The sequence below is a fragment of the Pollicipes pollicipes genome, unplaced genomic scaffold (assembly GCF_011947565.3).
Source record: "Pollicipes pollicipes isolate AB1234 unplaced genomic scaffold, Ppol_2.1 Scaffold_3447;HRSCAF=4054_pilon_pilon_pilon, whole genome shotgun sequence".
Lineage (NCBI taxonomy): Eukaryota > Metazoa > Arthropoda > Thecostraca > Pollicipedomorpha > Pollicipedidae > Pollicipes > Pollicipes pollicipes.
The window spans coordinates 21,004,314-21,028,894 of NW_023596297.1; the positions used below are offsets into that span (position 1 = coordinate 21,004,314).

General features: G+C 54.8%; 1 protein-coding gene across 1 annotated transcript; it reads left to right on the forward strand.

The window, feature by feature from the left end:
* Window positions 1-1,420: 1,420 nt before the first annotated feature.
* LOC119092636 (neuropilin-1) lies at window positions 1,421-24,449 on the forward strand. The gene is made up of 7 exons (XM_037215599.1): window positions 1,421-1,609; window positions 8,564-8,746; window positions 12,425-12,577; window positions 15,999-16,118; window positions 21,286-21,550; window positions 21,871-22,016; window positions 23,757-24,449. The coding sequence occupies exons 1-7, from the start codon at window positions 1,549-1,551 to the stop codon at window positions 23,870-23,872; spliced, it is 1,044 nt and encodes a 347-aa protein (XP_037071494.1). The 5' UTR covers window positions 1,421-1,548; the 3' UTR covers window positions 23,873-24,449.
* Window positions 24,450-24,581: the final 132 nt, after the last annotated feature.

Sequence of the window (24,581 nt, forward strand, 5' to 3'; positions counted from 1 at the left end):
GTCCTAGTGTCGCAGGTCGCCCTTCACCCGAACAACGGCCGTGCCTGACGCCCAAAAGAGCACCGGAGGGGGAGGGAGGGGGGGGGGGCGCCAAACCAGCTGCGGTGCGTCAGTCTCGATGCCAGGCGCCGGCCCTTGATCCGCATCGCATTACCATAGCTGAGTAAGTCGCCGTCTTGGTTGCAAAACTAAATCTCCTTAAACTGCTACCGTGATGACACTGTTATGCCGCGTCGGTCGGCGCCGCCCGCTGGACGAGGCGGGTGGTGGGCGTCGTCAGCGCCGTCGGCCGGCTCCAGACGGCGCCGTCCGTCGGCGGCGCGGCGTACATGGAGATGAGGGGCCCGACCCCGTCGCCGGCCGTCGCCGGGCTGCGTGAACCAGCGGCTGTACATGTGTGGAGGGCCGCGCCCCGAGCCGGGGGGGACTCCAGCTGGCGCCGGGGGTGCGCCGGACGTGGCGCGCGACCGGCACACGGACGGCAGTCACTCACCTCGCGCGGCGGACCTGTGGTGCGCCATCTACCTCTGTCTGTGCCATGCTACGCTGACATGCAGATGAAAGGTCGAGAACTTTGGCTGTCTGAAGCTTAACCCGTCATGCGTGATTGCTGAGCACATAATGGCATTTTGCATGCCGATTCCCGATGCCTGGCGCAACAACACCACGAATATTGCCGACCGTGACTTGCCCTCGGACCATCGAATGCAGTACGGCACCCACATGGAACTGGAGCATGACGAGGCAAACTCAAAGCGAAAGCTTCAAGGGCGCACCTGTCCTTTTCCAATGCAACAACTTGGCGGCCAGTCACGGGCGTATTGTCCCCTGCCCGTCGCTGATTGGTATGCAGTATGCATACCGGGCGATCTGTGCTGCTGTACTGGCCAGTGTGCGACCTCCGTGTTCCATCAATCGTCGGCGAGCCGGGCTGGCGGCGGCGCCCTGTCGCCCGCTCCCGAGACACGGCCAACGCCGATCCGGTGGCGTTCGCCGGCTCGCTCGTGCTCCGTGCCTCGCCTGGACACGGCGGCATCCCCTGTGCCCCCCCCGCCGACACGCCAGCGTACTCCATGCGCCCTGCAGACACGCTGGCGCACCCGCGCCTGCCACCGGCTGGCTGGCGCACCCGCGTGGCCGCGTCCCGCCGCCAAGCGCGGACCCGGCCACGCACGGGGCTGGGCCGAGCGGGCGGCGGCGGCGGCCGGCTCCAGTCGCTGCGGGAGCGCCACAGCGCGAGGTCGTCCGGCCCGTGATGGAGTGCCCGCGCCGCGCGCCGCGCCACTGTCGCGCGCTCGCCGCTCGCTGAGGCCGCTCGGGCCCGCTGGGCTCGGCGTGTAGCTCGCGTGGCGTGGCGGCCAGCGCTCCGGGCTCTGGCCAGCGCCGAGGCCACTGCCGTGGGCTGCCCAGGTCAGCGTCGGACCGGAGCCGTGAAGGCCGTCTCCAGGTGACCCGCCAGGCCGGGTCGGGTCGGGCGTCGACGGACCGGGCGAGACGGCGTGTCGGGGCCGGGGGTGCGGGGCGAGGCCGGCCGCGGCGCGCGACACAATGTGGCGACTCGTGCTGAGCTGGACAGTCGCAGTCAGCTGTGTCGGCTTTTCATCAGCAGGTGAGGCATCGCAATCAATGTTGCACGTCGGCATCAGCGCCTAGAACCTCCACCCACACGCACACACACCTAAACTTGGTGCGTAGGCTGCGCCTTAGTCCACGCTCGCTTGCTCTTCCGTGTGAGACTCGGTCATACGTTATGTAAGCACGTACGCAATTACGTGTCGTTTCCTGACTGTGAGAACGTCGACCGCAAAAGTGCGCTGGCAGCCTATATTGCCACCACAGCGGCTCGAGAGTGGACTACGGACATCATCCACAATCATCATCGTCGTTCGTGAAAAATTGACGGGCAACATCACAAATTCTCACTTGTAGGCGCGCGTCAATCAACACAGTATCGCACCGTTTACCTTGTGGACAATAACCGCCTGGACGATCAGAAATTTCGCCATTCTCTTCAATATAGCCTTCAGTAAAGATCAATGTTTGCTTGTTTGCTGTGTTCATCGCATGCCGTCAGCGCTCGAAGCCTATACTTTGTTATAGACGTTACCACGCCCGACATGTGAAGAGGAACCAATTTTTGGTGCACTTTTGATGTTCTGGTGGGTGAAGTGTGTACAATGGTGTATGTGGTACCCGGAAAGTCCATTCATTGGTCTTTTACCACTTAATATTACTAGCATTGTTTGCTGGAAGTCATACTGGTACAAGTATAGTTCCGACAGGTTTGCGGAAAATGTGCTTCCGATTGTTATTCGGGCCATCAAATGTCGTCTGTTCAACTGCTGTATCGAGCATTGCTACGCGCCTTAGAATACAGAGTGCATCTAAGAAGAACGAGCACATTTGTACCGCAAAGCTCCGAAGGAAAACCATTTCCTACCGCTCCGGTTAACTCACCGCTCCGTAGCAGGTAGTCTTGTGGTCATGCCTTCTCCTTTGGTCATGCTTTTGAAATCTGAGCCCCCCTCGAGATCAGGTTCTTCTTGGCCAGATTTGCCGTCCGTCTTGCCTTGTGGATGACCATGCACACACATGCACGCCTGTTTCGATTGTATGTGCCTTCAGAACGTTACCGTATTTTCTTGTATTTTGCATCGCCTTGGTGTGAAACACTGAACACAGGACCTGTACCATATTCTGTGGTTGTAGAGGCTTAAGGGAGTGCGCCACATTTGCATGGGTTTTTGAGCTGAAAAAGCCATCTTAAAGATTATTTGGTGCGGTTCATAGCCGTGCCATCGCTTGGACCTCAGCCCCTGTCGTCTCTGAGCTATACGTCGGCGAAGAAGTGCAGACTATCTCGGCGGGACTATTTCAAGGCGTCCATGACGCCATAATAACGTCATTCAAATCCTGCCATTCCATTTGCCACGCGGCAATCGAGGCCAAGAAAAGTATCAGTATCGAGTCATCCATAGCTGGCGTTTGTGATCACGATTTCCGTATAAAATGACCGTCAATTGGCTCTCAATCAATGTTGTGCAAGCTGTGATGACGTAATCAAACAATGATGCATTGAAAAGCATATTTACAAATCAGGCGACTTGTGGCGTCTGGAGTAGTCTTTTCCACTTAGAATACAACAATAATTATGATAAATTATTTTATCATAGCTGATGCTTGTTTCAATACCTTTAAATGTGAAACAATCCCTTTAATCTCAGGTTCGAACGAAAGTTTATCTCGCCGACGGCGGCGCCATCGGTGGCGGCACCGGTGTGTGGGCTGTATGCATGGATTGTCGGCCGTTTGAGCCGGGCCGCATTCTGGGCAGGCGCCACAACCCAGTTCACTGCTGCTCCGTGGCAGAGACCCTGAACTATCTCGGTTATCGTTGTGCGATGTGAGGGATTCGAACACCCTGTTGAGAGCTCCGTATCCACGTATACAATGCTTAGGTCCTGACTGGCTCGTGAATTCTAAAACGTCGATCGTCGATCCCCAACGGTCTGTGATGCGTCTGGCAGTCCTTTTTCAGGAGGATGCATTTACTGCCTCTGATGCCACAGCTATATTGAGTCCATTTCAGAGCAACTGATCGGCTATGATGTAATCCGACAACATTGCACTATATTTCCTGGATGCCGCGGAGGATTCCGAACCGCTTATGACACATATGTTAGCTACTACGGGAACCTATCGGCCGTTGCAGGACCTTGTGAGCTTGCAGGAAACCATCGACAAGCTCTGAGTCCCACGACTTCGCCGAAAGCCATGAAGTGAGCAGCCTGCTCGTATTCCAATTCAGGCACGAGGGCGTATGGTGACAGTACTTATCACACACATTAATCTCACCATTATTCACGATTTCGAGAGCAGCTTTGCGACGGCTCAAACCGCTTACCTCTGAAAGCAAACGTGCAGAAGTCTAAGCATGTATATGTTCAGGCGAGCTGGTTCCCATTCTTAAATGTTTTGCTGATGCAACCTGAACCGTGAATATCCAGGCACTACTTGCAGCCAATTGGGTCGCCGCAGAACAGCTCGGAGCTCGAGTTACAGCAACATCAATCAGCCCAGACATGAATCCGGATGCAACATTAAATCCTCCTCTTTTAACATTTGGACCCTAGCAATGCCGAATCGCATACCTACCCAGAAGCGATAAGACACGATTTGTTTTTGGGGGGACATCTGGTCTTGTTACGAGAGAGGTGGCCGATAGCGTCAGCTGACCGGGCATGGTGTGGCTTCAACGGTCCGCCCCGGTGCGGCCCCGCCACGCACGCCTTTGACAGGCTTATGCCTTTGCGACACTGATGGCGTTACCATGAAGTTGTCGGAAATAAGTGGCACAATTCTTCGAAAATTGCGCAGCAACGGTTTCAAGACGATTGGCTGAAAGTTGTTTAATCGCTTCGCTACAGCCCGCAGCGTCACCATTCTACCCTCCCACTCAAATGGCGTGGGAATTATGAAGTTTCGTGAGGTTTTCAAATCGAGAACATTTGAAGAACACGGAACAAACCTGGATGAGATCCCAATGTACCAGCGTCGCAGCGATGTAGACGAACGCATTCAGATGAAGAAGAGAACGGAGTATTGCGCCGGCTTAAGTATTGCTCGCGTTTGTGCAGCTCAGCACGCGTGACCGCGCGCAAACCATGCATCCGCCCGGTTCGAGACGCGTTTAAGACTTGGAGTCCGATCTCAGAGCCGACGTTCGTCCACAACGCACGCCGCAGACGAATGTGTCTTCCACGACAAACGCTGCAAGCGAATGCGTCGACTACGAATACTTGATGATCCCAGCAAGGTTCGACTCAGGTGTGTCAATTACACACCAGAAATAGTTCATTGTCACCCTTTAACAAGCCGGCTCCAAATACAACACACGGTTTTTGAGCAAAGAGAGATTAGGCCATCAAAGCTGAGTAAGCGTGCAGGTCGGATTATTATGGCATGCATGTATTCCGTATTATGTTTTGTTAAGTCCTCCGAAAATGTTGCATTCTTCCAGGTTTGTGTCATTGTGTGCAGACATGAATATTATCCCAAATCCATGGCCTAAGTCCACGGTTACAGACACAGTATCATGCCATGAAGGCTTTATAGGGTGACCTGATTGATACGCTTGTCTGATTTGCGGCTCTGCATAAAATTATAGTTATGGGCGCTGTATGGTCTATAGCTGCCGATGCGCCCCAAAGCCCCAAATCATCGTCATCATCTTTTCAATGAAAATTAACAGGATCACAGTCATTCAAAATTCCCGAAGCGCCATTGTTAAGTTTGTTCACGAACACTTGACAACAGTGTTGCCTGGAGCTCATGAAGGGGACATTTCAGCGCATTATTTAGGTTTGTTTATGGGTTCCTCGAAGATAATAGGCCTCATTCGCAAGGATTTCAGGAATTATCTACATCGCGATGCTCACTGACGAAGTCGTACCTGGCACACTCACGTACGTCGTTTCCTCGTTCGTCCAACTGCACAAAAGGCGTCCTCTTTGCACATTAAAGCGTTTAACTTCACTTATATGAAAGAAGGCCTGCAGGCTTAAGTGAGTCACATGGGTGCCTTGCGACCGAGACATGCACGTCAGCTGGCATGCGGGAAGGAGCTCGCCTGATATCACCGGAGTTGGGGGTCGCCGGCTGGACTCCCCACCGGCGGATGCGGGTCCTCATTACGTGCTCATCCACGAGCCGGGCTTCGGCCGAAGCGGACACGGATCGGGATGCGCCTGTCAGCAGATGCGGACCGGCGCCACTCAGCCACCGGCTCGATCTCGACTCGGCCTCCGCCGGCAGCAGAGCGCGGCGCCGGCGGCGCGGCGTCCCAGTCAGCTGGCGGTCACCAAACCAGTTCTCACTATAAATCAACGCGCCGGCGCGGCCGGCAGACGGCTGCGGGCAGCGTGAGTGGGGCCGCCGGCGCGTGACTGGGCCCGGCCCGGCCCGGTTGCAACACGCAGTAGCGGACGCCGGCCGGGGCCAGCGGCCAGCCGCCGCTCGGTCGGTCACCGGCGCCGCCCAGTCGCCGAACGTCGGTGCAGACCCCGGCGCGAACGGCTGGAGAGCGCGCTGCGAAAGCTGCTCGGAGCTCGGCTCGTGCTCGCTCGGCTTCGAGTCCAGTGCGTGGCGCCTGTTACCGGATGCGTCGTTTTTATGATAGCCAGTTGCACTCCTCGTCCGTGGGCTAAACAGGTCCACTTGTTGTACGTCGTCGTTGTTATCTCTTGCTGCTTCTTTTCCTGGGAAAACCGCGCGACAGTTCTGCAAATTTTGTCCATATTGATGACCTGCCACGCAGAAATGCGTAGAACAACGACGCACTGATCACTATCAGCGATCAGTGGTTGGCGGACAGACGTCTGAACGAACGTGTCGACCCAGGGCCGAGTGGGTTCGGCATATGTTGCGTGCCGTTAAGCACACACACAACTTTTTGTGAGGAGGGACCCCACCGCGCTACTGGCCCCGACGGGAGTCCTCGCCGGGGACGAAGACGGGAAGCAGTTCGCCGAAATGCAGATCCCCGAAACGCGTTTATCGCCTTTTCTTGTGCTTCATGATGCTACAGTTTTGCTCGTTGTGGTAATCAATCTGGCACTAGGCGTTTTCAGGAACGTCCTCATGCCATGTTTTACACCGATGCAGTAGCGGCACGCACTTGCCAACCGTGGAACAGGGACCCGCGCGCGCACTCCTCGTGCGTGCCTCTGCACGGCGCGGCCAGCCGCCGCCGAGCCGGGCGCCGCTGCCTTGAGCGGGCTGAGTCGGGCCGGGCTCGGGTCTCCTCTCTCTCCGCCCCTCCGCGGCGGCTGCCGTACGCAGTCTGCATACTGGCCGCCTTCCGAGAGCGCGTCTCAAGGCTGCGGAAGCGGCGGCGCGGCCCGTCCGGCTCCGGCCGCGCACGCGGTCCGGCAAGCTGGTCAGCCACGTGTCAAACGACGACTTTGTCCCGGTAGCAAATGGCCGGAATCGTCGGCTAGCTGTGCTTGTCACCGCCTTCGGTCAATTTCAACACAGCCCGCCTTTTCTCCCGCCTCCGTCCACGTCGTTCAGATCGGAGCGCTGCCATGCGTGGCCGGCGACGTCCTTCTGCGCGTCACTCGGCACGCGGCACCAAGGCCTGCAGGCGGCGGCGGCGGCGGCGGCGATTTCGCGTCGTCCTGCATGGGACCGCTCCCTGAGTCAACAGCGGACCGGCGCCGTGACGGCCGCTCCCGTCAGCGGCCCCGCCCGCCGGCAGGCTGCAGGCCGCAGCGCTCGGGCCGCGGCTCCGCTGGGCTTCACGGCGGACCGACCGACCGGTGCCCAACATCCTCGTCACCCAGATGTTGACGAAAGTGCGCTGGGTGGCCGTGCCATGATGGAGAGGCGTCCCTGGAGATTCGAGCTCATTAAGAACGGCGGTTCAGAAGTCCATGCTACAAACATTTCGGAGGGGTCACATAGCGAGTTGGGCGAGCAGCTAGTCTGTTTTCGCAGCCGATACAGTCACGGCTGGCACGTTCCGGAGGGTCCCACGCCACCTGACGACGAGGTGACCCCGGTCAGCACCTCCGAATCATTAAATATGCCGATTATTTACAGATTGAACAGTCATCGCTGTACGCACGTTTTGTATTTGTCCGCTGCTTTGGTCTGTTCTGCTTCGGCTACTCTTCTCCCACTCTTCTCCCACTTCTTTGATGGCAAAGGAGAAGGAGAAGATGACGTAATCTGTGATCCGATCATCAATCACTGCTGTGATGCACACTCCCTGCTTGCGGTAAAATGCCAATGTTTTTGTACGCGAACCAATATATCCTTATAATCTGTCATCACACACGGCATTTATTGTGTTGTTTGGTTGTCTGTTCGAATGAAATCTTGTCTAAGTGCCGTATTTGTCGTTTGCTACGAGCCGACCGACATGTTAATCCGAAGGATCAGACGAATGCTACATACAATATATCGCTACTGACTCCATATGTATAAGCTGACGGCAATGTTTACATGGTTACGTGTGCCATGACACTGATCAGTCGGGATATCAAGATAACGCCACTGACGCTGACAATAGTCCGATATTTACTACACGTGCACTCAGGGTCCTCTCCATAGTGGCTTGGACCTAAGCTCGACTAACACATGTAATCCATCATGGGGCCCCGTTCGCGTTGGTAGCCGCCCACTCACGCCACTGCGGTGGGACGAATGGGCGGCCATCAGTGCGCCGACACGATGCGGCGGCGCAGACCAGAGCTGGCCAAGGCAGACTGACGCAGCTCCTGCTGTGTTGCGACGTAACACCCGACAAGGTGTCGATCAGGCCTGACCTGAGGTATAGGTCGCGACGTAGTGCCTGCCGGAGTGTTGACCTGACCTCCCTGACCTGCGCCTCCGCCTGTGATGTGAGCTGACCTCCGGCCACTGTAGCGTCCTCCTGTGACCGGACCGCGATGTGACCTGACCTGTGACCTGACCTCAGGCCACTGCGCCGCCCTGACCTGCCACGCACTAGGTCAGCGGGCCCCACCCCGAGCTGACCGGGCCCGCCCCGTCTCCGCAGGCTGCGGCCTGTCGTCGGGACCCACGTGGCGGTCCGACGGCCGGTGCGGGGCCAGCTTCCCCCTGGCGACCGGCGAGGCGTCCACGTGCGACAAGCGGAGCGAGCGGCCCTGCTGCTCCGACTTCGGCTACTGCGGCACCTCCGAGAGCCACTGCTTGTGCGCCGAGTGCGTCGACTATAGGGGTGAGTACAGCCCGGAGCCTGCGCCGGGACCCGGTGACTCTCGCCGCCTGGCAGCCGTGGGGACCGCCGCATCCTGTCATTCACATTCAGGCCGCCCGCTGGTGGGCATGTGCTTTCGAACCATTTTACGAAATTCACGGAGTTTCACGGAGGGACGTAGCGCGACATTGTTCTTCTCACGAGGTCCTGAAATGCCGTATTTTTTAACGCAATCACATACTTGATGGTGTGCTTCCTGCCTGCCCAATTCTGCATCAGGACAGACCAATGACACCATCAGGACATTATGGGCACGTAAAACCGTCGTAAATATTGACTGTCGTCTTCAATGTGCTGTACCATTACGTTTAGTAGAGCCTCGGGATTTATATCAAAGGCAGTTAATTTCGAATTGAGTAACATCTAATGTTACACCTTGAGTCAGTGAATATTTCATCAAATTATGTAATACAACGCCTGCGGAAAGTCCACCGTACTGCGTCACAGCACCCACTTGCAAATGCGCTGCCGCCTGCACTTGAGCCCGTCTGGATTGCCCAACGCATGACAGCGGCGGTCCGTGGGCGTGGGCGACGGCGCGGCTGGTGCAGGCGGCACGCCGCGCCGCTCAGGCCCAGCCCCCGTCAGCGTCGGCCGACCACGTGGGGAAGCTGGCGGAGATCTCTCGGAGGACCGGGCCGGACCCGTCCCCAGAAGGGCCTGGCGGGACCCACCCCGGAACGGTCGGGCGAGACCCACCCCCGAAACGGTCGGGCGGGACCCGCCCTCAGAAGGGCCGGGCGGGACCCACACCCAGAACGGTCGGGCGGGACCCACCCCCGGAACGGCCGGGCGGGACCCACCCTCAGAAGCGTTCGCTGCTGACGCTCGCATACAATGCGCTCACGTTAGATGAAACATGTGGACGCGTCTAAGGAGTCATTGGCGTTGATATCACTTTTGAGTAAGCGTTCCCCAAGATGGATTGATAATATATTTGTGCATGCTTTTGAGTCGGGCGAAAAAGTACAATGAACACGAACGCTCTTGACTCAGCATTACAAAAATCTGCGATGATCACGTTACTCAAGCGAGCACTTATCCAGACTTGGGTGATTACAGCGGGTCTTCTTTTTTCGCGCGTTACTTCAAAGAGCTACCAACCGGTTCCGCGGATTAAATGACCACCCACGGTCTTATCTCCTCTAATGCGCAAGTCCTGAATAGCGTTGCAATGGGGATCACGGCAACAACGTTAGTTTTGCAAGCAAGTCCTGGGGAGGTAAAAAGTGCCGCTCGTTTTGAGATCGCTAGTTTATGGAGCTTTTCTTGACGACTGAACTACAGTCTTTAGTCCGTGATACCTTGCCTCTGCGTAAAAAATAACTGATTTACCCTAATGTGCCAATTACGTCACAAGTCAGATCAAGCATTGCAGGGATATGGTATCATCTACAGGTATGGTGTATATCTTATCTGGAGAGTGTGAATATACATACCAATGGTGTCAATTTGGCATCAGTCGTGCTTCACAGCAATTTTGATATCTTTATGTGTGACACAAAAAGACATGTGGTGATATTAAAGACAAACGATACGGTTCGATAAGCAGCCGCAACAATTTCGTAATGGCAGGAGGCTCAGCACGGGATGGTCTGGCCGCGAATCCAAGGCAATGTTCTTACCCAACATTTCTTCTTTTCAACACGCACCTGGGTGACCAGTTGAATACCCGTCGCTCGAGTGGGGGTCAATTTGACCCCCTGGGATTTCAGAAACTGAGAGAGCGAGATATACCAAATTCACAGGGCGTGTTGGCCTGTACGTGAACTTACTTTTGTAAAGGTTTGAGGTTCTTAGGTCATAACCTTCGAGTCAAATGAGGTCAAACAATGTCAAACTCCACGTCAGTGTCCAAAGTGCCCGCATAACCTAGATACCTGTTCTAAACAAAAGGTTACATGCTCATTTAGGGCTAGCGACTTGTTTGACCTTTTGAAGGTCATGGTGACCAGAATCATGCAAGACTGTTTTGATTTTTGCATTTGAATAAGCGACAGAGATTACTCTAGGCAGTGCCAACAGCAAAATGTTGAGTTGGGTCATTTCAGGTCAATGACCTTTTCCAACCTAAAGAAGTTCATGTAAGATGTATAGTGCAGTTCCTGTTGTCAATAAATTCGAAATGAGGACCAGAAACTATCTCATAGAGTTAGCCCTAGAGTAGTAAAACAGATCGATTTTGACCTTGGTCTGACCTTCACACCTGACTCTAGGTCAATGTTCTTTGTTCATTAATTGTTGTGTTGCCTGAGAAAGTATCTCGGAGATGTATGGCTTCGTTCAACGCTCCGTTGTTGCATAAGATTACATGATTCCCTAGAAATTGACTTTCCTGAATCCATGGTCTGACTTTGACCTGCTGTACGTCAGCGACCTTACAAGGTACAACTAAGTTTTAGGTACCAAACAATCCGCTATTTAATCGTCTACAACTTTGCAAAATTGAGCGCGGCTACGCCGAGCCCTTGGGAAATGATTTAAGAGAACCCTTTGGGAGGTGGGTCAAGTTGACCTAATGAACCCTTCATTCGAATGGTGTTGGATCCAGGTCATCGTGCAGTGCGGGTTGTTGCGTGGACGCCGACCATGACCGCGTCATCCAAGCAGCAAGAACAAGGACGTATTTGTCCTCACCTGCTGTCATGCATCTCTGAGATGTCTGACATGATGTTTGACGTACCGCCCTGACATAGTCACGGCGCAGCCACCTGTGCCAAATGCTCCTAGCCCTGTCAAGGAAACGGTATGCCTCAGGTGCGACTCTCTCCTAATTTAACCTTGGTGGGAGTCGACTGACACTCACTGTGAGTGAGTGTCAGTCTGACACTCACTGTGAGTGAGATCCGCGCGTGGAGCAGGCACCCACCGGGTTGGATGGCTTGCCTGGAGTCCACGAAGAACAGGGTTCCGTTCTGACAGGTCTGGCCACGGGAGCGGTCCATATCTGTTCAGTACTAAGATAATAACAGCATCATTTGTACGCCGTCGGATCAAAGCCCATAAAAATTGGTGCGAGACAAAACCTTCCATCGTTTTTTTTATTTGCCACTCCGATAGCTATTGAGAAGTCCCACCCGGTGGCGATCCATGATGCTGGGGCTCAAGACCCTTGAGCGGTAATTCGCATTTCAAAGATATGGAACCCAACTTTGCCTAGGTTAGGTTAGGCATCGGTTAGGGTACATTTGCTAAAAGTAAGTTTGTGCAATGTGTGGGATCAGCTGTTGGTGTTTCGAGGGCACTGCCCGGTCCTGCACGGTCTCGCGCCCGACCCGGCGTCTGTTGGTGTCTCGAGGGCACTGCCCGGTCCTGCACGGTCTCGCGCCCGACCCGGCGTCTGTTGGTGTTTCGAGGGCACTTCCCGGTCCTGCACGGTCTCGCGCCCGACCCAGTGTCTGTTGGTGTCTCGAGGGCACTGCCCGGTCCTGCACGGTCTCGCGCCCGACCCGGCGTCTGTTGGTGTCTCGAGGGCACTGCCCGGTCCTGCACAGTCCCGTGTCTGACCCGGCGTCTATTGGTGTCTCGAGGGTAGCGTCCGATCCTGCGCGGTCCCGCGCCTGACTCGACGCCTGTTGGTGTATCGAGGGTAACGCCCGGTCCTGCACGGTCCCGCGTCTGACGCGTTGTATGTTGCAGCCGTACAGCAGCCCGAGGGCTGTCTCATACGCTACGCCGGCCTGGAGGGCGTGATGGAGTCGCAAGGCTACCCTTCGTCGTACCCTCCCAACCTCGACTGCTGCTACGACATCCAGCGGCCAGACGAGGGCTACTGCGGCGTCAAACTTTACTGTGAGTGAGGGTGAGCGTGAGCGCCGAACCACACACGCGCTCCGTTCCGTGATCTGACTGGACCTCTTCGGACGCAGTTCTGTTGGCTGCTGGGTGTTGTTGACAAACACATGCGTGCCGACGACAAGGAGTGGAAGGAATAACATTGAATGACATTCCTGGTATGCGGTGTGTGTTCCAAGTAAGAAAAAGTGGCGCATGGGACCGCACCAGCACCGACAGACGGCTCAACAGAGTACAAAAACGAAAACTTTTGACATCTCTTATCGAGCATTGAAACAAGGTAGTGTTTGTCAGCTGTCAGTATAGCCACATGTCAAAGCGGCTGAGTTTAGCAGCTGGGATTCGTCGAACAGAGTATCAATGACCTTCACAGTATGGGGTTACTTAGCTTGACAACATCTTGACGGGAGGGGGAAATACCAAAGGTATGACCGATCAAAAACATGGATACATGTAACGTACCCCAAGAATTCCGATTTCTCCTCAAACTGAAAAGATTCTTGCGTTCAAATAAATAGAAATGAAGCGAGTTGGCTGTGATATATGACATGACTATTACGAGACCACAATGAGGGTGATAAGCTTCAGTGAGAGAAATTATCTGGCCACCGAGAGGCGGAAGGAGGATTTGGTGAGTATGGGGGTATTTCTCCACTCAATATGTCGAAAGACCTCTGCAAGGTACCATCACGCGGACAAAGCGATGGATCCCATGACATTTTTGTGGGTATCAGGCCTACCAAAAACCCGTTCTTTGGTCGCGTGAACACAAGTTTGAGCGTAGAAAGTCACGCACTTATTCCTGATTCCGCGTTTTACTTGTTAGCAGTTTACTCTTAATGCATCATTGATTTTGAAACGGGTCTTATTCTGGACCTGATTGAAGCCTTTTTACTTCCACCGTCGCAGACCGGCGTGGCGGGTCAGCGTTCATGCCGCAGCACTACGGGGCACTGGGACGGAACTCCAGTCCAAAACTGGCAATAACTGCATCTTTCTGTGCTTATCCGCGCTGATAAGTTGGCTCCTGGCTTCACAATTTCTATTTTTCCAGAAGTTATGCGAATAAGGCCTTGCTGGTGGGTTATGAAATTTTGTTTTAAATTAAATCACCCTTTAACTCAGAGGAACATTTTTGGTCACAGACTCACAAGTCGTTCCTTCGGGCTTCTTGTAGAATCCCACATCTACCCCGGTAAACATTTCTACGCGCTTTAACGCTTTAAAAGGGACGACAGCATTTGGCAGCAGCAATCACCAACAATACAATAATTATTTGAATCACTTTATCACACTAGCGTTGAACCCGAGCACGATTAATGCCTTGGCCGTCATCAGCTGCCAGCTGACCCTGAGAATGTCCGTACGATGTTCGGCATTCATCCATCTATGGATGACGACTGCTGAGGGAGTTTACATTCATTATCAGGGGCTGTGAATCAGGCCCCTCGGTCACGCCAGTGACAAGTAAATGGATGAACGCCTGCCTGAGCCTGCTAAAAAGCGTAGCCTAGAAAACCCCGTGACGACGTCATGAAGTTTGACCGGTAGCACGTCTCTATCAGCGTTGTTAGGCGGACCAGCACACTTGGTACGGCTTGTAAAGGGATGTCTGCAGCGAATATTCACTACCATAGGATCGCATCGGCCCCTTCATTACATTTAAGTGCGACTGAAGCTCAATTTGCTTCATCTGTGTCGATCGTACTTACGTATGCGCTGCATTGAAAGATGCATCCACATGCCGTAACTTACTTTAGACTGAACCGAACGGCATGGACGCTCCATGACATTGTGAAGGTCCTTGTGCCATCCGGCTCGTATTTCCCGCTCACTGAGCGCCAGATGGCAAAGATTCCGTGTGACGTCATGCAGCTTCCTTGCCGAATGCACAGAAACTATAGCAGCATGTGTTTACGACGCACGGTAGGTGATGCAACAGAAATTGCAAAATAGTGCAGCAAGATTTTGACTCCCTGTGCTTGGTTTTCTATGTATGTCTTCGTGACGCAGTTATTTTGTTATTGGATTTGTCAAGGTCCATAGGTCATTCACGGGGCATTACTTCAGCTTTTCAACGGGCTGACGAAAAACAGAGGTTGAACGCTGCATGATAGCACAATCGATAGGGGCAGGGGCTTGATTGGATATTGATCTTTAGAGAGATTCGGATGATCTAAAATAACATCGTCTTGGAAGAGGTGCCTCCGGATTATGATCAAAACATCATGATTTTCTGTCATGCTTCTCTTTCAACTCGTTCGAATAAGTTAATTTCAGATTACAATCTACCCGAAATGGGATTGGTGCATGAGCAGTTTTTACGCAACGATGGGCCTCTTCTTAAAAAAAAATATATCTCACGGCATAACCAATGCGTCGTAGACATGAGACGACACATCACAATCGCTTCGAATAAATTTCAATAGTGTTATTGCAGCATCTCCGGCGTCAGGGTTCGTCGTCGTCGTCAGTTCAGCATCGGTGGGTAGGGGCATGACTTACTCTGACGCATTGTTTGCCCACTTGACTACAGGCACTATGCCACTGTTTCACTGGTTTGGCACCGCGAGCCATCATTTTGTCCATCCGGACCACTAGTTCGGGTCCCTGGACATCCGCTGAGCCTTCAACGAGTCAAATCCCGGCGATATCTTTGTAACCAGCGGTATGTAAGTGCCCTTCGCGCTTTGACTGCTCCAGCTTCCAGTTTCCAGGTGATATCTTCTAATCGCCGTGATGTTCTAGACCACTTACATCGACATGTTCCTGTTGACATGCCGCAGCCAACGTTTGCAATACACAATCCGCAATTAACGTGACGCAAATTACGCGTCAGAGTCAACGCGTTTTAATTGATGTGCCCAAATCTGTATTCCGGTAGACGTATTGGGACTTGGACATTTCAACTGCATCACCACACAGCTGTGTCGACATGTTCGAACTGACATATTGCAGTTGCGGCTTCACGGCCAACGTGCGGAAGTCGGTGCGCTCCAGCAGCACGGGCGCGCGCTTTTATGCCTGCTCCCTGTTGCAGTTTATGTGTTACAGCAGCACGGACGCGCGCTTTTATACCTGTTCCCTGTTGCAGTTGATGTGTTGCAGCAGCACGGACGCGCGCTTTTATGCCTGTTCCCTGTTACTGTTGATGTGTTGCAGCAGCACGGACGCGTGCTTTTATGCCTGTTCCCTGTTGCAGTTGATGTGTTGCAGCAGCACGGACGCGCGCTTTTATGCCTGCTCCCTGTTGCAGTTGATGTGTTCCAGCAGCACGGACGCGCGCTTTTTTGCCTGTTCCCTGTTGCAGTTGATGTGTTCCAGCAGCACGGACGCGCGCTTTTATACCTGTTCCCTGTTGCTGTTGATGTGTTGCAGCAGCACGGACGCGCGCTTTTATGCCTGTTCCCTGTTGCAGTTGATGTGTTCCAGCTGGAAGGGTCGATGGATCCGTTCTGCCAGCGGGACTGGCTGAGTCCCGAGTACTGCGTCCCGGAGAAGGGCGCTCGCATGTGCGGCAACCTGACGGGATCCATTCGTGAGTGCCGACCGTACGTGCAGATACAAAGAGTTTCAGCGGTCTGCGCGCTGCCGCTGTGACCGCGGCATGACTCGTGTGCATTAGCCATGCTGCAAAGAACGAGTGCTTTTACAGTCAACTGCTTGCCTTGGTTCAATCATCGGAAGCGAGACGGTTAGTTCAGCTGGTTGGTATAGACAACCAAGCTCTTGGATACATATACATATATATATATATATATATATATATATATATATATATATATATTGGAATATTTTGGCAGAATCCTTTCTTTTATACATGTTTGATTAAAAATAACTGCTGACTCAGCATTGACGAGCTTTTTGATGCATCGTTCTAGTTTTCGGGCCTTTGACTTGATGATGCCAAGTCAAAGGCCCGGAAACTAGAACGATGCATCCAAAAGCCCGTCAATGCTGAGTCAGCAGTTATTTTTAATCAAACCTATATATATATATATATATATATATATATGTATAATATACATGTTTGTAAAAAAAATCACGATGGACTCAGCATTGATGATCTTTTTATGTTTTCTCAACAAATCTGATGACCGATTTCGTTTTTTCTCGATGTTCGTTTTGAAATGACACCAAAGCTCATGATGCAACGAATATATAGATTGCCGTATTACATGGCCTGCTATACGTTATATTTTTAACGTTTCATCCTTCATTGGACATGTTTTAGAGTGGCAGCTTTAGACAAAGTCGATAAAATCGCGCGTTTGAAAAATTCACGTTTTCTCGTGACTATTCTGACATGGATCTGATGTCTGCATGTATCAGTTTTTGAAATACCGGCGTAGAGCAAACATACTATGTATATATATATATATATATATATATATATATATATATATATATATATATACCACAATACGGACGAAAGCATCTACGCATTACTTGTAGTCATCATTGTCAGGTAACAACGCTCATCCCCGACACGCAAAACACTCATTGTCCCTGCGCTCTCCGCCCCAATGGTGGTCCTCCGTACAGATGGACGGTTCTACGCGCATCGGTCTGAAAATGGGAGGGTCCCAATCGCGGATGTGAATTGCTGTGGAGCACGCGATAACTTCTGTGTTGCTGTTGAGCATTTGGCGTGTCAGATAGGTTTTGTGTTGGGTCTCCGTATATAAAGATACATACCTGCATACATATATAAATCTATAATATATATATATATATATATATATATATATATATATAATTGAATGAAACGATTTGAATAACGCAAAGCATGGCTCTGACTACCAACAAATGGAAAAAATCCTTGTATTTCCTGTAGCCGAAGGTATATGCCAACTCGGGATCGTCATGGAGACAGACTATCCGTACGATTTACGTGGTCGCGTTCCATCTACCGGTTCTCGAACTGTTACAGACATTATTTATAGCACTCGTTTGATGTAAAACCAGCCTTGCAGATGCTTAAGACAAGCTATTGCTACAGCTATGTATTACAGCCTGTCCCAGTCGACTCGATGCATCTCACGCTGCGGGAAAGGAAATCTGGTTTACATGGCGTCACGAGACAAAAGACCAGTACCGACCACCCTGGTGCGGTGGCGCGGCGTAGCAAGCTGTCGACTGATGGCCGAGCCGCTTATGACCGACGCACAACAAGGATGTCGGCTACAGCCCAGCGATCTCCGATTGAGGCGCGGCGACGCTGCTGAGCGGCAGCCGACTGGCTGTTGATGAGAGTGCAGCGGAGCTGTCCACCGACAGCCGACTGGCTGTTGATGAGACAGTCGACTGGCTGTTGATAAGAGTGCAGCGGAACTGTCCACCGACAGCCGACTGGCTGTTGATGACAGTGCAGCGGAGCTGCCCACCGACAGCCGACTGGCTGTTGGTGGGAGTGCAGCGGGACTGCCCACCAACAGCCGACTGGTTGTTGATGGGACAGTCGATTGGCTGATGACGAGAGTGCAACGGAGACGCCAACCGACAGCCGACTGGCTGTTGATGACAGTGCGGCGGAGTTGTCCACCGACAGCCGACTGGCTGGTGATGAGAGTGCAGCAGAGATGCCAACCGACAGCCGACTAGGCTGTTAATGAGAGTAAAGCGGAGATGTCCACCGGCAGCCGACTGGCTGTTGATGGGAGTGCAGCGGAGCAGTCCACCGACAGCCGACTGGCTGTCGATGGGAGTGCAGCGGAAATGTCCACCGACAGCCGACTGGCTGTTGATGGGAGTGCAGCGGAGCAGTCCACCGACAGCGGACTGGCTGTTGATGAGAGTGCAGCGGAGCTGTCCACCGACAGCCGACTGGCTATTGATGAGAGTGCGGCGGAGCTGTCTGCCGACAGCCGAGTGACCTCCGGTCGAGGTGCGGCGCCGCCGTCGTGCCGCGGCCGGGCCAACGGTCGGCACTGGCCGTCCCGTTTCACTGTTGGACGTCAACCCTGCGGAGCGGGTGCCTGCGGTGTCCAGCTGCAGACCGGCCTTGGTTCCGCATCTGCTTTCACCGGAATACTCGCCACGCTGGGAAGTATTCTCACAGACGGCGGCAAGATGTGGAGCAGGCCTCCTAGTGACAGGAGGCACGCCGTTATGGTCACCAGCTGATGCCATCCGAAACGAAAGGAAACGAAACGAAAACCGAAACAACGCATCTGTTTCCATCGGACGCAAGAAGTCTGCAAGCAGACCAGGTTTGACTGGCTGGATCAGAACCGCCGTATGGTTGGTGCGCGCACAGGTTGCACGGGAGTACATGCGAAGGGCCAGTGACCAAAGGCAAAGGTACCCTGGGCGATTCCGCACAGTGTCCTTCAAAGGCCCTTTCGTGATCGCCTGTGTGGCGTACGTATGAGACAGAACACCGTGCCGGGTAATACATATCTGAAACAGAGTTGACAAATGCTCACGCTGGAGCCTCGTTCGCCTTTTTGGGAGGGGGGGGGGGGGGAGCTGGCTGTTCTCATACTGCGCCTGGTCGTGTCCTCAGCACCAGGCCTGCGTTCCGGAAACAGATATTCGCACGTGATTTTCTCTGTACTTGCACCCGGGACCCATGAACCCAGCTAGCAGCACTAGGCCCAGTCAGTAGCTCCCAGCTCCCTGAATAAAATGTGTCTCGCACTGAGACCATCACACCCTCTATCCCGCGCCCCGCGCCTCGTCTGTAGGGCCTCTCCGGGCGCTGCCATTGTCACCCGAGCGAAGCAGAGTTATTCAAGGTAGGAAGCCGGTAGTGGCAGCCGTGCGGCCGACCTTGTGTGCTCGAACCGTTTTTCCCACGCGCCGTCGGCACGGGCATTTGAGTCGGTGACGGGCCAATCAAGCCACGTCGCCCCCGGCAGCGGGAGGGGCACCCCGGCGCCGAGCACCCCGCCTCCTCAGGGGCGCCACCGCTCCTTTATGGATGCTGAAGGAGGCCGACCATCGCCGCCGAAAGGTATGAGAGATGGAGACGGTTGGTGCGGCGGGAAGATGTCGGAGCAGTGCGGTCAACCCGGGGATGTCTGAGAAGTGCGGTCAACCCGAATATGTCGGAATGGTGCGGTTAACCCGGAGATGTCGGAGGAGTGCGGTCAAGTGAAGATGTCGGAATAGTGTGGTTAACCCGGAGATGTCGGAGGAGTGCGGTAAACTGAAGATGTCGGAGGAGTGCGGTCAACCCGGAGGATGTCGGAGGAATAGAGTCACCGCTCAGTTGGGAGTCGTCGGAGGAGCGAGGTCGGGCGCCCCTCGGAAGGGCGGTGCGAGAGTAGTCGAGAGAGCAGGGTGGCCATTTCGCCGGGAAGGTGTGGGATGGGTAGGCCACTGCCTGTTCTGGAGGACGTTGGAGGAATGAAGTCATCACTTCACCGGTAGTATGTCGGAGGGTCATCGCTCAACCGCGAGGACTTTGGAGGAGTAAGGTCATTGCTCCACCGTGAGGAGCCCGGCAGAGTAGGGTCATCGCTCCACCGTGAAGACCCCGGTAGGGTAGGGCCATCGCTCCACCGTGAAGACCCCGGTAAAGTAGGGCCATCGCTCAACCGCGAGGACTTTGGAGGTGTAAGGTCATTGCTTTACCGTGAGGACCGCGGTAGAGTAGGGCACATCGCTCCACCGTGAAGACCCCGGTAGAGTAGGGCCATCGCTCCACCGTGAAGACTTCTGTGGAGTAGGGCCAACGTCATCGCTCCACCGTGAGGACTTCAGCGGAGTACGGATAATCTGATGGCATGCCAGCGACCGAGCCGTCTCTGGCCGAGGGCTCTGAACGCCTAACCTTCTGCACCCCCGTGGTGAAAGGTATCCTCTGGCCTTCCCGTGAGTGACTTGCCTTGGACGATAACAGACGAGTCGACGGCGATGGAAGGAGATGGGCGTCTGAGCTGGGTCAGAGGGACGTAGGACCCAGGGAAAGGGCAGCCCCTCCGTCACTCCCCCCGCACCTCTGGAAAACCCCAACTCTTCTCGCCCTTCTCTCCATTGTCTCCTTCTCAAGCAATCTTTCAAGAGAACCACTCCAAGAGTATTAGTATACAGATGGAATGATTGTTCGACTATTGCGCTCGTCTGGTGTATTAAAGAGTACAAAACAGTTCCCCCAGCTAATTCCCCAGGCGTCGTCAAGTGCTATTGAGTCCTGAGTTGTGGGAGTCGCGTTGTAAAGGGCTTATCTGCATTCGTAATTCTGCGTTCTCTGCGTTCGTCCGACCTTTGTTTCGTAGTCATGCACGGTCCTTGAGATGACGGGACGGGCCTGCACACAGAGGGTTACCTGTGATTGACCCGTGTGACCTCATTTGACATGTCGCGGACGGTACTCGCCGCCTGGTCACCGCGGGGTATGATTCAGTACGCCAGGGTCGGTCCGGCTTAACTTTCCTCACAGTCAGCGCACTGGTTCCGAAGATGAGAAAATGTCAAACGCCACTCATGTCGCCACTTGCCTCTATCGAACCGATCAAACGTCACTTGTACCGACGATCAGTGATAGCAATCGTACGCGCTTTTTATGCGGGCTGTCCAATGCCTTTTCCGCTTTGCTTTGGCACGTTTAGTTTGCAACGTAGAACAAAGGTCCGGTGCTAAATAAGCCCTTTTAATTCCAGTTGTAGCGTTTGACAGCTCGGTGTACACTGTCTGTGTCCGCACGTCCGATACCGTCTCTGCGGCCTGCTACAGCCGCGCGGATATGTCCGTTGCAGACGAGTACCTGTATCAGCCGGGGGCGTCGGCCCTTCGCTTCTCGTTCCGCTCCGACTCGTACAACCTGCACCCGGGCTTCAAGATCCGCTACGAGCTGCTGACCAAGTGTCGCGCACCGTACGCCGATCCGATGCCCACCGAGATCCCGGACGCGGGCGGCGCCAAGTGCTACACCAAGGTCACCAACCGGAGGGGCAGCATCAACACGCCCTTCTACCCAAATAGCTACCCCAACAACGTGGACTGCGTGTACGAGTTCGAGAGGTTGGTGTCGCGTGGCCCTGCTGTGCCCTGTGCCCTTTCGGGCGATGTTGGGTGGCCTGTGCAGGCCGGACATCCCCGGACTCCATGCCTCCGAGAGCGACGCACCGACTTTTGCCCTCAGGAGTGGTATTCTAATGTTAGCCGCCGGGAACCAGTGACCGTTTGACCTTAACCATCGGGGATGACCCACTGACCGTTTGACCTTTACCATCGGGGATGACCCACTGACCTTTACCATCAGTGATGACCCCTGGCCGGTGTCTTCAGCTGCGACCCGATGGCATTTGCCATCAGGAGTGATCTCTGACCCGTATTTCCAGGGTAGACCCGCGCGTCTGCGGCATACGGATGCGCTCGCTGGCATTCGAGCTGCAGGACCCGTTTGATTCGCCGTTCGGTGGCGCCTGCACCGACTTCTTCCACTGTCCTGGCTGTGGCTATCTCTGCGGCCAGGTAGAATTCTCGTGTAAGTGCCCCACGCCGCATTCCGTCTCGTGCATGCAACAGCGGCTACTCCCAACATTCGAGCAGCGGCTGGCGTGCAGACAGGTCGACTTTCGTGTGCACGGAAGTGCCCAACATTAACAACAGCACGAGTACACATAGACGCACGCACGCGTACTCAGCACGCGCTCACCGTGCACACCGTCCATTTTGTCTTCACTCGACGTCTGAACAAGAATCCCACACGCTTTTGCCAATTTACCTAGCTGGCCAGTCAAAACTCATCTGTTGCCTGTGATATCTTACATCGCATCAGCAGCAGCGCCCAGTCTACGCCCCCTGGTGCACACCCAGCAAATGTCCGCGCACTTAGGCACCAGCACTATGGAGGTCGAATTCGGGTTCGACCCATCTCAAAGGGCTCCACCAAGGGCTCAACAGCTCAGAGGAATCATCATTGCGCCTGGAATGTTTTGCCCACCGCCGATGGAGTCACCCTGTCACGTTCGGTAACGCGGTCCAAACTCGCCTCGTTTGGTCGACGCGTGACGTGCGCCGCGGGATCCTCCAGCTGCTCACGATGGGCCGGGAACCATTGGCCGCTCCATCGTCAGCGAGGAAATCGTCGCGTGGCCAGCGGCGGCGCACCGCGGGCCGATCTTCTCCCGCAGCATCCACAGCCAACACCCGTTGCGTCCATGAAAACACACCGTTGCGTCCAAAGATTGCGCATGAAGAGCAGCAGCCTCTAGTCCACGGGGCCCCCTGATGCTCGGCAACCTCTGGTCCACGGGGCCCCCTGATGCTCGGCAACCTCCAGTCCACGGGGCCCCCTGATGCTCGGCAACCTCTGGTCCACGGCGCACCCTGATGCTCGGCAACCTCTGGCCCACGAGGCCCCCTGATGCTCGGCAACCTCTGGTCCACGGGCCCTCCTGATACTCGCCAACCTCTGGCCCACGAGGCCCCCTAATGCTCGGCAACCTCCAGTCCACGGGGCCCCCCAATGCTCGGCAGTCTCTGGTCCGCAGCAGACCGAGCAGCGCTGGCCGCGGTCACGCGTTCGACATCGAGCGCCTGACCGCGACGCCGCGCTCGGCGTCCGGACGGCAGCGCCCGGCGCGGGACCTCCGCACTCCGGTCACTCGCTGTCTGGCGGGCCGCGCGATAAACTCCCCTTGACAGCCCGCCGCCCGTACCTGAACGCGAGGCGAATCTGATCCCATAGGTCACGCGCTGGTGACGTCACACACTGGCGTGCGCCGCATCTGACGAAATCTGACTGAGGAGCTCAACCCGACAGGCTTAACCATAGCCCAAATTCAATGCAAGCAGCTGTCCTATGATTTGTTTGCCATGTTTTTACCACGCTTTCCGACAAAGAGCGAAATAAGCCGCGCTTCATGCGAATGTTCTGGTCCTTCAGTGACGACTGCCTTGACTGGGGGAGCCCTGTGGGTTTAGCTCCCCCCCCCCCCCCCCCCCCCAGTAAACATGTTAGAGGAGGCCCTGTCGGGTGAGGTCACGAGTCAGCACGATCGAACGATGCAAGCAACTGGATGCACTAACCAATGACGTCTAATGCGCCACGCGGTTCAATGACGGATGGCCCGATCCGAATCGACTTGCAATGAGAGGCGTAAGCAGGATTTCGGCACCCAAATTGCCCGGACACGGCAGAGGCTCAGCCCGCTCGACGGCGCGCGCGAGCGCTGCGGGGCCGCCCTGCTGCGTCGGTAACGCCGTCCTTCGCACGTTGCAGGGCTAGCCCGGTTCCAGCCGGACGCATCGTCCGTCAAGTTTCACTTCCACTCGGACGAAATGGACGCCAAGAAGGGCTTCATCGCGTCATTTGAGCAAATATACGACTGTGATTGATGGCGCCGCCGGGCTCGCAGACGCTAGCGCCGCCAAGCGCCGGGGACGCGAGGCTGCGAGACCGGGCGGATGTGTCACTGCGGCGGTGCGTGCAAGACAGTCATCGCGACGGCAGGACGCGTGTGATGACACCAGGTCGTCGAGTGATGTCGAAGCTCTCAGAGGCTGGGCAGAGAGGACCGGAACGCTGTGCAGTGGGTGACAGTGACTGGCACGGTCGTGTCAGGAGCAGGACACAATGCAGCGGGCTCGCACGGTCGTGTCAGGAGTAGGAGCCAGTGCAGTGCGCTGGCACGATCGTGCCAGGAGGGCACGGTGCAGTGAACCGGCACGGCAGCCGACGGCTAAGCACAGACATCTGCTCCTGACGATGGTGCTCCACTGTCGCACGGGAGGGGCCTTCCCCGACGTGTACAATACCTCGCTGCCCGCCAATGTACGTGGGCCGTCACCGTCGATCCGTGTCTGATCGTGCATGCCATGAATCCAAAGTCCAGAGTGGCAGAATGTATTATTGGCAGACAGCTGCCGACCGAAGCGAACGTGTTACGATGCCAATAAGACACCCTGTCCACTTGCGTGAGGGTCTTACCTGCAGTCTAGAAGCCTAGTTCTAAAATTCTATAAAATTAAAAATCGTAACGATATCACACGGCGTTAAACTGGCGCCGGTCTGACCTGGCAGGGATTGCAAGGCAGTGTCGTGAGC